General features: G+C 31.2%; 1 protein-coding gene across 1 annotated transcript; it reads left to right on the plus strand.

Moving 5' to 3' along the window:
• The first annotated feature begins 669 nt into the window (after positions 1–669).
• LOC113716624 (uncharacterized) lies at positions 670–14,088 on the plus strand. Its single transcript, XM_072070240.1, has 6 exons — positions 670–730; positions 4,713–4,868; positions 5,953–6,027; positions 7,886–7,960; positions 11,144–11,281; positions 11,503–14,088. The coding sequence occupies exons 2-6, from the start codon at positions 4,838–4,840 to the stop codon at positions 13,740–13,742; spliced, it is 2,559 nt and encodes an 852-aa protein (XP_071926341.1). The 5' UTR covers positions 670–730; positions 4,713–4,837; the 3' UTR covers positions 13,743–14,088.
• Positions 14,089–15,674: the final 1,586 nt, after the last annotated feature.

Here is a 15,674-nt window from a genome sequence, read left to right on the forward strand (position 1 = left end):
GTTTAGATTAAAGTGTCAAAGTTACGGAAATAATCATTCGTATCAGAACCTTTAAAAATGTTGAAATTACACTTGTTTAAAATTAAAAATGACTGAAGTGATAAAAATATATAAACATAATGTACATGATGCACTAATCCCATATGATTTTATATTTTATCATATAACCTCCTTATAGTTTAATGTTTTACCATATAACCCCCATATGATTTTCAAAATATACATATAACCCCCATTGTGGTTAATAAATAATTTTCAACTTTACATAGAAGCATTTTTGACATTTTAGGTGATTCCGTTATGAATTACAGATTCCATTACTTTGACACTTTAATCCAAACCACGAGAGAATTATATAAAGTTTTTAAAACCATAGGAGAATTATGTATAAAAAATACTAAACTATATGGGGGTAAAGTGTAATTTGCCCAAAACAAATCGTCCGTAGACTAACATGTGAGCAGTTGTTTGAAAGATGCTAATTAGTTAATCTTTTTTTTTTTTTTTTTGTAGTTGTGAGAGATGTTGCATATGCCAAAATTATAAAGCATAGATATACAGAAAAGATAAAATTGTAGAATCCATTAGCATGAGAGTTGTTGGACCGCAATCTGCCCATTCAAGGAGTTCTAATTGGATCATCTTCTTGCTGCAGATTTCAAACGTCTGGAAAAATTGGAGTTTCTTGACTTGAGCCATAATCGATTTTCTGGTTCCTTGTCCTTTAAAGGTACGCATATCCAATTTGAGATAAAGGTGCATATAGTTTAACTGGGATACGTGTTTTTTTTTTTAACAAAAAAAAAATTACATTCCCAGAATAAGCTAGATGCGAAATAATTTTCTTTGGATCCTGTCACATGATTTGGAGTATAACCATTATTTTCTCTTTCTATTTCAAGATTATAAGGATAGGACAGAACTATCTGTGTACTTTTCCCTATTTCTATAATTTGATGTATATTATGTCCAAATTCCAATAAGAAAATAGATTCCTAAAATTAACAAACTTTGCCATAATTTCTAGATTAGCTGTACATTAGAATTATCCATACGTTTTAGGTGGTTTAATTAACTTTCATTTGAAAAATGGAACACGAATAAAATGTGGGAGTTCTATTTGTGAATCTAGAAGGATCCGGTATTTAAATTTTCCTTTTCATTTTAATTTAGAAACCCATTCACTAACTACCAAAGAAAAATCAAGTACACTTTTGTCCTTTTCTGATGTTACGTTAAATATCAATACTTAATATTATAAAATTACAGAGCTAGTAATGAATTCAAAATGTTATTTTTAAGGATAAAGTGAATCACCAATCACTAAAACTTTCTAAAATCTCTAGTAAATATTTTTTTTTAACATATATATTATTTATTATAAAAACTTTCTAAAATCTAATTTAGCTTACTGTAGTGTTTCCTATATCAACTGAATTGCTAAACTCCTAAAAACAATTAATTGGTCGCTCTATTTATTTTTTTTTCAATTCAAAAGAGACAAAATTTACGGCATGTGAATTGCACGTTAATTTGGAACATTTTCATCACTGCATATATGAAAATAAAAAATTGTACTAATGAGAATTTAGAAAAGTTTATTGATTGCTGACATGCTTTATTAGAAAACATTTTGGAAATTAAATTAAAAAAATAAAAACTATATCAGCAAAACATTATGACACAGGTGGTCCTTGCACTCCTAAATCTTTTGAGAAATAATAGAAGTACTTTTGTAAGAAAATAACTTGATTCATAAAATAATAGAGAAATAAAATTTATAAAAAAAAAATGTCGCTGCAAATTTTTAAGAAAATATTATATTGGCCAACAAGTAAAGAAGAATATAAAGCAGAATTTTTTCGAAAAGAAAGAAATTTAGCATTTCCTAATTCTTATATGAGACTTTCTTTGACCTTAGGTAAATTTCTTTGACTTCCTGTTTGTCTATTTTTTCTTTTCCGCTTCATTGTTGTAGGTCATGTTTCGCACATAGAAGTAAATGAGGATCTTTACTTATAATGACTTAGTATTATTTATCTATTCCAATTAAAAGCTCTTAAATGTGAACTTTAATTGTAAAGTATCTTATTCTTTTCAATTTTACCTTCACAAATATGGGATTAGAGATTAGAGGGGTGACTTAATTTACAAATTCAAAGTTGTTTACATTCTAATAACTATCTTCTGTGGACTAACATGCGAGCAGTAGTCTGAAAGATGTTAATTAGTTAATTTTATTTTTAATGTGGTGATATACCAGAATTATAAAGTATATATATACCAGAAAAGATAAAAAAATGCCCAATCTATAGGCATTAGGGATGTGGGCGTGGAATCTGCCCATTGTAAGAGTTCTTGGATCATCTTGTTGCTGCACAATCATCTTAAACTTCTTTCGTTGTTAATTCAATCTTTGAATCACCTCTCAACCAGTCATCCCATTCTTCATCACTGCAAGAAAATCCTTTAATTTTCCCCAACAATAATTGAATCTTGGCCTAAACCACATACACCATGTTGAATCTTTTCCTTCTTTGTACTTTGCAATTTACTAATTTTCCAGAGTAAAATATAAAATTTAATCTTGTATATGTTTTGATTTTGCTAAGCTTCTATCGAAAGATTGGCCATTTAGAACCTTGATTACACAGACAAGTAATTCATCTTTCTTCATCATCATTTTTTCTTTCGTTCTAGCCTTACTTTTAGCATTCTTGTCCGCAGCTTGAGGCAAGTTTTTCATATTTCTTCATCTTTTTTTCTCAGCCTTATTTCTTATAATTTCTCTTAATCTGCGTGTATATCTGTATTATAATTGTAGAAGACTCAAAATCCCATACAAACTGACGATAGTTTAATTAAACGGGAAACTATTTTGCATTAAATTTTAGGGATAATTTCGAAAACCTCCCTTTGAGTTTTTTAACAATTTTATTTAGTTCTCTCGAGATTTTTAAAATTACACATACCTCTCTTGCTATTTAAAATGACTATACTACCCTTAAATATTTTAATGAAATTCTCTTGTTTGGTATGTTTATAGTTAGAATGACTTTTAAAATTATTTTTTCATTCTTTTTCCTTCTTATTCCTTTTTATTTTAATTTTTTACCAATAAAACTGTAGAACTATCACTATTATCTCTAACTTATATTGTAACCAAATGTCGAACTAGTGATTTTTTTGACGAGTTAACTTTATACGTAATCCAATATTTTTTTTGCTAATCTTTGTTTTCTATTTTTTGGTATTAAAATTAACAATAAATCGAAAAGAAACGGCCCAAAACCACTATTAAATTATGATAATCCCACTACTCGAAAAATTCATAAACTCTAAATCAATTATTTTGACATTTTCTTTTCTATCTTATAAATCTAAATCCATAATAAAATACCATCAAAAGTATCTTATTATAATGATAAAATTATTATTATAGTTGTTTATCAAATAGTAGGTATGGACATAAAAAATTTAACACCTTTTTCTTATAATTACACGAGATAATCTTATAATTGTATAGGGAAGTAAATTAAAACTCAATACACGAGGGCATTTTTGGGTATTTATTTAAAAATTTAACGAAGTCAATATTATTTTAAGGTTATGTTACTAAAACTATCAAATCAGGGGAGGTAAGTGTAATTTTTCAAATCTCAGGGAAGCTCAGTAAAATTGTTAGAAACGTCTCCTGGGGTTTCTGAAATTATCCCTTCTTCAAAACAACAAGAATTAATATATCATAAATTGAAAGAAGTCAAGAAAAAATAGCAATTAAAAAATAGATCATACAGGCATAAAACATCAACCTATTGTGATGGATTAGGAGCAATAATTAAGGAATGTATACATGAGTAAATTGATGTCTCTAAGAAAAAAACAGGCAATTTATGTGGAAAAAAGTGAATGGATCAAGAGAGAAGACTAAGATATTGCATTACAAAGTATACTTTTTATTTTTTGAATTTGACTTACTCGCTTCTTACCATCATTTTCTTTTAGTCGATTAGCAACCAAGTTTTACTTCCACGTTTTTTGATAGTGTGTCTTATTTATTTATCAAATAGTTTTCAATTCAATGGGTGACCGGTTACAAATTAGTTTGTGTAATGTACAACAATTTTACCACTTACATCAAGTTTTATGCATAGTAGGTAACTTTGAAAACAAAAACGAAAAGCAAATATTTATATCTTTGTCGACGTGAAAAGTATAAAAGTGTGATAAATTTTACCTCTCACGTCCTTTTATTTCGAGTCAAATATCGAAAACCTCTTTTGGTAGAAGGAATAGATCAGCTCCCTTTGGATGATGCTGCCGGCAAGAACCATTGTGGACCGCTGCAAAGCTCTAATAAGTGTTTCTTTTGCCAGAAATCAGTAGGGATGAAGAAGCTTTATTATGAAATTTAATTTTTGCGATGATGTCATTTTGGAATTATATTTGACACCAAATTTTGTCTATAATTTATTTATGACATGGTTCAAAGGTCGATTTGATTATTTCATCATTGTTTTTTTATTAAAAACTTTGATAGTGCTCGATTATTAAATTTAATTAAAAAAACTAACAGTTTCACTATAATCCAAAACCATGCAGGTTAAATTGTACTTTTTCAAATTATAAGGAGGAAATGTGTATATTGGATTAGCCAAAGGGGTTTCTTTGGTATTTAGCCCGTTTATTAGAATCTGACTCGTGCTTTGCAGGCTGCAGGAATTGGGCTAAGTTGCAAAATCTCAAGTCCTTATACCTCGATTGGAACAAATTCAACAACAATACAATTCCATGTATAACTGCAATTACTGAACTTAAAAGGCTGTCTCTCCGTTATATGGGTTTAGAGGGATCGTTTCCTATAGAAGGTATATTCAATTACTATCTATAATTCTTATATGAGACTTTCTTTAACCTTTTTACACAATTTTCTTTGACTTTGCGTCTGTTCTATTTTTGCTTTTCTACTTCATTTGTTTTGGGTCCTGTTCAGCACATAGAAATAAATGAATATCTAAACTTAGAATGATTCAGCATTATTTATTTGTAATCTATTTCAATTAATAGCTCTTAAATGTGAACTTTATTGATGTGGAGCAAATTGCAAAGCATCTTATTTGTTTTTCCTTTTACCTTCGCAAGCATGGGATTAGAGGGTAACTTAATTTACATATCCAAAGTTTGTTTACATTTTAATAATTGGCTATGGTCTTAAGAAAAGAAAAAAGGGCAAATTATATTTTACATTTTTGTACATAACCTCCTTATGGTTTCAAAAACTATACATAACCCCCCTCATGGTTTGGATTAAAGTGTCAAAGTTACGGAAATAATCATTCGTAACAGAACCTTTAAAAATGTTGAAATTGCACTTGTTTAAAATTTAAAATGACTGAAGTGATAAAAATATATAACCATAATATACTTGACGCACTAATCCCATATGATTTTATATTTTATCATATAACCTCCTTATAGTTTAATGTTTTACCATATAACCCCCTTATAATTTTCAAAATATACATATAACCCCCATTGTGGTTAATAATTAATTTTCAACTTTACATAGAAGCATTTTTTATATTTTAGGTGATTCCATTATGAATTACAAATTCCATTATTTTGACACTTTAATTCAAACCATGAGAGAATTGTATAAAGTTTTTAAAACCATAGAGGGATTATGTATAAAAATACTAAATTATAGGGGGTAAAGTGTAATTTGCCCAAAACAAATCGCCGGCGGACTAACAAGTGAGTAGTTGTTTGAAAGATGCTAATTAGTTAATCTTTTTTTTTTTTTTTTGTAGTTGTGAGAGATGTTGCATATGCCAAAATTATAAAGCATAGATATACAGAAAAGATAAAATTGTAGAATCCATTAGCATGAGAGTTGTTGGACCGCAATCTGCCCATTCAAGGAGTTCTAATTGGATCATCTTCTTGCTGCAGATTTCAAGCGTCTGGAAAAATTGGAGTTTCTTGACTTAGCCGGTAATCGATTTTCTGGTTCCATGTCCTTTAAAGGTATGCATATCCAATTTGAGATAAAGGTGCATATAGTTTAACTGGGATACTTTTTTTTTTTACAAAAAAAAAAATTACAGTCCTAGAATAAGCTAGATGCGAAATAATTTTCTTTGGATCCTGTCACATGATTTGGAGTATAACCATTATTTTCTCTTTCTATTTCAAGATTATAAGGATAGGACAGAACTATCTCTATACTTTTCCCTATGTCTATAATTTGATGTATATTATGTCCAAATTCCAATAAGAAAATAGATTCCTAAAATTAAAAAATTTGTCTAAATTTCTAGATTAGCTGAACATTAGAATTATCCATTCGTTTTAGGTGGTTTAATTAACTTTCAATTGCAAAATGGAACATGAATAAAATGTGGGAGTTCTATTTGTGACTCTAGAAGGATCAGTAATTTGATTTTTCTTTTCATTTTAATTTAGAAATCCATTCACTAACTACCAAAGCTCTGATCTTATGTTAAATATCAATACTTAATATTATAAGGGCTATTTGGTTTATGAAGTTACAGGTCTAGTAATGAATTCAAAATGTTATTTTTCAGGATAAAGTGAATCACCAGTCACCAAACCCCCTTATGGTTTAATGTTTTATCATATAACTCTCTTATGGTTTTCAAAATATACACATAACCTTTATATAGGGGTATTTTTGACATTTCAGGTGACTCCATTATGAATTGCAAATTCTGTTATTTTGACACTTTAATTCAAATCATTGGGGAGTTATGTATATCTTTTGAAACTATAGGGGAATTATATATAAAAAAATTCTAAATTACAGAGGAATAAAGTGTAATTTATCCAAAAAATTGCCTGTGGCTAACATGTGAGCAGTTGTTTGAAAGATGATAATTAGTTAATGTTTTTTTTTTTTCGTAGTTGTGAGAGATGTTGCACATGCCAAAATTATGAAGCATAGATATACAAGAAAAGATAAAATTGTAGAATCCATTAGCATGAGCATAGTTATAAAATTCGGTCCGGCCTCCGACGGTTGAACCGATCAACCCAGTGTACCTGCTAGTAGACTAGGCCGGGTCTCTAATTAGATCGGTTAAGCACTGGAATCGTTGATTAGTCAACGACCCAGTGATTCAATCGGATTAAACTGGAAACCCAGCCGGTTTTGTGAAGAAACCGGTTTTGAGGAAAAAATTTTACAAAGTTGTTGGCTAAATTCAAACCTATGACCTTAGACAAGGTTTATGACAAGCTCACCACCATGCTATTTCGCTACATGTTAATTAGTTACCATTCTTATACTATATGAACATTTTATCAATTTTATCTTTATTCTTTTTTATTTCTCCAAAACAAATTTATTTGGAATCTTTTAATACAGACTTATGACCCCCCAAATTCTATAAATTATAAACTAGATTTCAAAAATAACATATTACATAATTTATTTTAAAGACAAATATTATTTTTAATAATTTTTTGCACTTAAAATTTGTAAGTAACCTAGATAATTACACTAAACATAGATAAAATTTTACATTTGAAATTTGGTGGATCACTAATTAATTTTATGTTTTGATGATTCTTATATGAATTAATTATTCTATAGCAAATTAAAACAAATGAGCATTTGTTATGACATTATTTATTAAAATTTATATCATATGTCCTATATAAAAAATTATAAGATATAACATTTAAATATATTTAGTGACCCACTGGTTCAACCACTCACCTACCGGTTGAACCAGTAACCCGTTGACCCACCTCCTTTGCCGGTCTCCTTTCCGGGCCGGGTTTAATAACTATGAGCATGAGAGCTGTTGTACCGCAGTCTGCCCATTCTAGGAGTTCTAATTGGATCATCTTCTTGCTGCAGAATTCAAGCGTCCGGAAAAATTGGAGTTTCTTGACTTAAGCGGTAATCAATTTTCTGGTTCCATGTCCTTTAAAGGTACGCATATCCAGTTTGAGATAAAGGTGCATATAGTTTAACTGGGATACGTGTTTTTTTTTAACCAAAAAAAATTACATTCCCAAAATAAGCTAGATGCGAAATAATTTTCTTTGGATCCTGTCACATGATTTGGAGTATAACCATTATTTTCTCTTTCTATTTCAAGATTATAAGGATAGGACAGAACTATCTGTGTACTTTTCCCTATTTCTATAATTTGATGTTATATTATGTCCAAATTCCAACAAGAAAATAGATTCCTAAAAGTTAACAAATTTGCCTAAATTTCTAGATTAGCTGTACATTAGAATTATCCATTCGTTTTAGGTGGTTTAATTAACTTTCAATTGCAAAATGGAACACGAATAAAATGTGGGAGTTTTATTTGTACATTTTTTTCCTTTTCTAATCTTATGTTAAATATCAATACTTAATATTATAAGGGCTATTTGGTTTATGAAGTTACAGATCTAGTAATGAATCACCAATCACCAAACCTTTCTAAAATCTAATTTAGCTTACTGTATTCATTCTAAATCTAACTGTGCTTCCTATGTCAACTGAACTGCTAAACTCCTAAAAATAAATAATTGGTCGTTCTACTTATTTTTTCAATTAAAAAGAGACAAAATTTACGGCATGTGAATTGCACGTTACATTTGGAACATTTTCCTCATTGCATATATGAAAATAATAAAATGGACTAAATGAGAATTTAGAAAAGTTTACTGATTGTTGACGTGCTTTATTAGAAAACATTTTGGAAATTAAATTAAAAAATAAAAACTATATCAGCAAAACATTATGAAACAGGTGGTCCTTGCACTCCAAAATCTTTCGAGAAATAATAGAAGTACTTTAGTAAGAAAATAACTTGATTCATAAAAAAAGTAGAGAAATAAAATTTACAAAAAAAAAAATGTCACTGCAAAATTTTAAGAAAATATTATATTATTGGCCAACAATTAAAGAAGAATATAAAGCAGAATTTCTTCGAAAAGAAAGAAATTTAGCATTTCCTAATTCTTTTATGAGACTTTCTTTGACCTTACGTAAATTTCTTTAACTTTCTGTTGGTCTATTTTTTCTTTTCCGCTTCATTGTTTTAGTTCTTGTTTCTCACGTAGAAGTAAATGAATATCTATACTTATAATGACTTAGTATTATTTATTTGTACTCTATTCCAATTAAAAGCTCTTAAATGTAAACTTTAATTGTAAAGCGTCTTATTCTTTTCAATTTTACGTTCACAAATATGGGATTAGAGGGGTGGCTTAATTTACAGATTCAAAGTTGTTTACATTTTAATAACTATCTGTGGTGATATACCTAAATTATACAGTATAGATATACCAGAAAAGATAAAAATGCCCAATCTATAGGCATTAGGAATGTAGGCGTGAAATCTGCCCATTGTAAGAGTTCTTGGATCATCTTGTTGCTGCAGAATGCAATTGTCTGAAAAAATTGGAGCTTCTTAACTTATATGATGCTGGATTTGCTGGTTCCTTATCCTTTAATGGTATGTGTGTCCAATCTGAGATAAAGTTATACATGGTTTACCTAGAATAAGTTAGAATCGAAATTATTTTCTTTGAAGTATTAAGTGTCATTTTCTCTCACTTATACTCCACCACCCAACCCATCCGCCTCCCTCCCCCAAGATTATAAGGATAGGATGGAAATATCTGTACAACTAATTTGATGTTAAAATATGTCCAAATTCCAAAATAAATTCACAAAATTAACAAAATCTGCCTTAGGTTAGCTGTATCTTAGAAATACTCCATTCGTTTTAGTAGGTTTAATTAACCTTCGATTGAAAAGTGGAACATAAACAAAAGGTGGGAGGATTATTTGTAAATCTAAAAGGATTGGTTATGTAAGTTTTTCTTTTGCGTTTAATTCAGAATTCCATTGACTAACAATCAGAGAAATTCAAGTACATTTTTGTATTTTTATTCTTCTTTATTTATTCATCAGTACAATATATACTTAAGTATTTTGAACTGCCTCTTTTTTTTTTTTCTTACTTCATTTTTCAAAAATGCAAATCATTCTTGTTAAAACACTTCTGTTAAAAGAACTAGAAATACAAGGACTAGTTTGTGTTTTAATTTTTCTCTGGGAGATTTTTGTTATTATTCTTTGGTTTCAAAAAATTTTTCCAAAAAAGTGCATGTTGGGTGACAAATTTTTCTAAAGTCTCATTTGGCTGGTGTTTGGTAATTCCATTAAGTACTTAAAAATGATGTATTAAGTGCTTGTACTACAAAAAATACTCTCTCTCATTCTTTCTCTCCCATCACACACATATACTTTCTCTCTCTCTCTTTGTCACATACGCGCTCTTATACCCTCACACACTTTCACACATATACATCTCTCTCTCTCTCTCACCTACACACACACACACACTCTCTCTCTCTCTCTCAGATGCACACATATTCTCTCTCCCTCTCCTACACGTATTTTCTTGTATAACATGCACTTTTAAACATAATCTCTCCATCAAACACACAAAATATATATTTTACTTCTCTTGAAGATAGACAATTTCACACTAAATTTTGCAAATTGTTTCTCATATGCACATACAAAAAACATACTTTTCCTATTAGCATGCAGATTATTAGTATAAAAAATTGATATTTAAAAAGTTAATATAGTACAAAAGTAAAACGTAATATTACTATTCAACTATATAATTTAAAACAAAATAAAATATTTTAATTTAGTGCTCGAATTTAGCTGGTTATCAAACATATTTCACTTTATGAAATTTAGTAAATTTAGGTTTCAATTAAGTTTTAGTTTTCAGGTTTTAGTTTTTAATTTTATCAAACGTCCCCTTTGTCTACCATACAACTTTTTACTACCAAATGACAAAGCTGCCCCTGCAGAGTGTGCAGCTCACATGCAATGAATTTCGTCTATTTTAATCGAGCAAATGGATAGAATAGCCCAATTTGATCCTTTTTAGCTGTTCAATGCATCATTGACGTGAAAAAATAGTATAGTGGATTAAATAAGACTTTGAAAATTTTGTCGACCTGTGGCATAATTTACCTTGTTTGAAATATACAAATTCTTATAGAATAGGGAATGGAGATGCAGCAATAGTTATGTAATTTTGATATATCCAAAACTATAACACTAACATAAAGTTTTGAACTGCAGAATTGAAGCTGGAGAACTTGAAGGGACTCAATCTTGGATATACAAAATTTAACAAACTCTCCGACATTGAGGCTTTAACTTCTCTCAAAGCCTTATCTTTGAACGGTATTGGTATTAATGATTCCTCCGTCGTTCAAGGTAATAAGATAGGCTGTGAAAGGCTCGGTTGCTTGCATGAAGTTGCTATTTACTTTTCAAATGTTGAGCTAGAACGGATGAAATTTGGAAACCAACATTTCAATTTTTTTGCGTGTAACATATGATTTCATGGTTTCTGAATTGGCTATATATTGACAAGTCATACCTAGCATCGACTATTACTGTATCAAAAGCTTACAATGAACTTGTTTTTTGGACAGGAATTTGCAGTTTGAAGAATCTCGATGAACTTCAGCTGAGTGACAATAAATTTTACGGGCCTGTTCCTATGTGCTTCAGAAACTTGACGTCTCTTCGAGTTCTTGATCTCTCCAAAAATATTCTCAGCGGAAACATCCCTGCAGCTCTCATTACTCCTCTCGTACACCTTGAATATCTATCTCTCTCTGGCAACCTTTTTGGAGGTTCTTTTTCTTTCAATTCTTTGGGCAACCATTCAAAGCTTCAGGGGTTCGAACTTGGACCTTTAAACAATGATTCACATGTTGACACTGAGGATCTTGCTCTGCCCCCACCATTTCAGCTAAAGGATCTCTATTTATCTGGCTGCAACTTGAATAATCAGACTCAAAAAATCCCAAGTTTCCTGCTCTATCAGAAAGAAATGCAAATTCTTGATCTGTCTTCCAATAAGTTAGTCGGCCAGATTCCCACTTGGCTTCTGCAAAATAATACAAACTTAGAAGTTCTTGTTCTAAAGGATAACTCTTTTACGGGTCCGTTTCTTGTAGATGATTCTCTGGGAACAAATCTAATTCAATTAGACATCTCAAACAATGACGTCAGTGGTAAGGTTCCCCAAAATATCGGTTTATCTTTTCCATTTCTGCGGTGGTTGAATTTGTCAGGAAATTCATTTGAAGCCAATATTCCCCACTCATTGGGAAACTTGACAATGGCAAGATCAATTGATTTGTCCCATAACAAGTTTTCAGGGGAGGTGCCAAGTCAAATTGGAACTGGATGTTTAGCTCTTAGAATATTGGTATTGTCTTATAATAATTTGCATGGCAATTTTCCTTCTGGGTCCACTAACTTAACAAGCCTACAAATCCTTCACTTGGATAATAACCGTTTTAATGGGAGCATTTCACATGGATTATCTCGTTCTCCAAGTTTATCTTTGCTGGATATTTCAAACAATTCTTTTCAAGGCAAAATTCCAAGTTGGATTGGAAATTTTTCATCATTGAAGGCTCTTGACATGTCAGCCAACTTGCTAGAAGGTAGCTTACCAGATGCTATATGCAAACTTTCACATCTTGAATTTTTAGACCTCTCCAAAAATCAGTTGATCGGACCTTTACCAGCCTGCTCCGAGCTTACGTCATTGATGTTCATCCACCTGCATCACAACATGATCTCAGGGCCCATCTCAAACATGCTGTCTGGAAGCTTCAATTTGACGACACTCGATTTGGGTTACAACAAGCTGTCTGGCGGTATACCACGCTATATTGGTAAACTTAAAGAGCTCAGGGTTCTTCTACTGGGGGGAAATGAATTGCTTGGTCATATTCCTTTGCACTTATGTCAGCTGCAGAAAGTGACAATTATGGATCTTTCTCAGAATAAGTTTTCTGGGCCACTGCCTACATGCTTCAACAACATTTCTTTTGGCAGAGGGCAGTTCTCCACAGATGCATTTTTTGCCTATGACCAGCCTTTTGGTATTAAATTCGTCGCAAACCTTCCTTTTTTGGCCATGGAGATATTCTCGAGTGAGTATTCTATAGCTTTTTCCGAGCAAGAAAAAGTGATATTCACAACAAAAAGTAGAAGCGAACACTATGCAGGGAATATATTGAATTTCATGTCTGGACTTGATCTGTCATGTAACCAATTGATTGGAGCGATTCCTCCTAAATTTGGTGATCTCAGACATATCCGGGCATTAAATTTATCCCACAACTACTTGCAAGGATCTATTCCCTCAAGACTTTCCATGTTGAACCAAATAGAGAGCTTGGATCTTTCTTACAACGATTTGAGTGGTGAAATACCTTCAGAGCTAGCATCATTGACTACCTTGTCCATCTTCAATGTGTCATTCAATAACTTGTCTGGCAGGGTGCCTGATACATGGCAGTTTGCAAGCTTTGACGAAAGCAATTATAGAGGAAATCCAGGTCTCTGTGGACCATTGCTCAAGAGAAGTTGTAACCCCTTTGCTCCACACCCCGAAAATGTTGGTGATCAAGACATAGAAGTTGATGGTGCAATTGATGTGGCAGCATTCGCTTGGAGCTTTTTTGCTTCATATATGGTGATCGTGATTTCATTAGTGGTAATTCTTTGTGTTAGCCCTTATTATAGAAGAGCATGGTCTTTTTATATTGATTATTGGATCCTATCTAGATTCTACGAGTATTGCAGGTCTCGTTCCTTAGAAAAAAAGCAAACATGGAAAGTGTTCAATTGGAACGTGAGAAGGAGATGAATTGGTCCTAGTTACTCTATTGAAAGAGGAACTATATGAGCTGAAATTTCAATCATATTCTTGCTCCTATAAAGATTGAAAATATTAGTGCCACAGAACACAATTAGTTGCTTTTGCTGCCAAAATGGGTTCATCTCCATAACCAGAAACAATAATAAACTGAATTATTGGTCAGACAAAATAAAATTAACATGTTGATTATGTGTTTGTTAGTTTCAGCATTCCTTTCTGTCTGTGGAAATTAATTTTTATTTTCCAATAGAGTTAATCTTCGGGAAGGGAGTAGAGCAATGAAAATGAAAACTTAGAACGAGTTGAGACCATCAACAATATATTTTGCACTGCAGTTTTTTTTTCTCATATTTGCAGTTTAATTTTCTTTATTTGCACAATTACTATTTCGTTTCTGAATAGCCATAATTTTTTTTTGGCCTAATTAATGTATGAAGATGAAGATTAGTGCGGCTTTGGATAATTTTTATTTGGTCAAAAGCAAATGAATGATCAAGTTGCCATTTTGCAATACAAATGGCCAAATTGTACAGTCGCTCAACTTTTTGTTTTCCTTTTTCTAGCAGCGTAGGGAGAGGAGAGGTCAGAGGAGGATTAAAACTCAAAATCTTTATATTTTGAGGTTTTAAACTTAGCCACTAGATGATTAACGAAAATGTGGCATAGCAAGTAAATAAATTTTTATTTCTTGATTTATTAGTTTAATTAACCTGTAAAATTTGTGTATTTTTCACTAAATTTTTTTTTTTACAAAAAAAAAAATCGCGTCAATATGAAAATTAAAGAGTTCAAACTATTTCTACCTATTCCCTTGACAATGATACAATTTAGACCCACATATTCTCTTGGTCCCAAAACCCATCTCTGGTCACGTTTCGGCTTACCGATGCTGACATTGGGCCGCAAAATGGCATCACAACTAACTTCGTGCCCAAAAGAAATAGCAGAAAATTCTAGTAACATGGCCACTAGAAAATGGCAAAACTCTAAATGAAAATCAGAAAGAAGCAAAATCACACTGGGTCAGGTGATGGATGAAAATAATCAATCAAAATACTGCTTAGGAGCTACCCCAAGAAGCAAGTTTTCTCAGCAATAACCACCTCATTCGGCACCAAAGTCGCCTGGCCAGAACATCCGCCTGTTGACCATACTTTTTTGTTTTTCCTACAATTATACTGAAGTTCAATCCATAATATACCTGACGAAAATGAACCACCTGAATCTTGAAATAATTTTTTTAAATTTGACTCACAAATATGCTTCCCATAAATTGCCCTGAAGCAAATGATTATTTCTAGTCTTGAAACTTCTTTTTTTAGTGGGTTCGGTTCTGGTCACCTTCACGTGTCAGAATATGCCTTCAGAATCATGACAGCGGAATTTGAACTCACAATTTTTTGTGAAAAAGTAACACGTTCTTGTCAACTAAGCCGATGCCAAACCTAACTTGAAACATCGTTCCTAAATAGAAATTTAAGCTCATAGACATTCCATCGCCTCCTCTTCAATAATTCTTTTCCATCCGTATGAGTAGCATATGGGAAGGAAATCTTTCATTTTGCAACCCAGAATTGTAACAAAAATATTTGTAAAGGAAGAATTCATGTTTGCTAACTTCTATTTGTTTTCTTTGATGCAGCTCATTTTAGGAATATCATAGACAATAAGGCTGCTTTAAATCGTTTGATATCAATGTTGAAAAATACTCCCAAGTCAGCATCATTTTTTTTTTTTTTGTGGCTATCACCTGGCAGAGCTTTTTTTTTATTACCTTTTTTTTGGAAATGGTATCTTTGTTTTTTTCTTTTTTCTTTTGGCAATTTTTAAGATTTTTCAAGTCTTCATTTATCAGCTATTTGCAGGCATTTTGTGATCCATGGATGGGGATCAATAATCACGCAATGTTCTTAGGTTAAT

This window comes from Coffea arabica, chromosome 11c, assembly GCF_036785885.1.
Source record: "Coffea arabica cultivar ET-39 chromosome 11c, Coffea Arabica ET-39 HiFi, whole genome shotgun sequence".
Classification (NCBI taxonomy): Eukaryota; Viridiplantae; Streptophyta; class Magnoliopsida; order Gentianales; family Rubiaceae; genus Coffea; species Coffea arabica.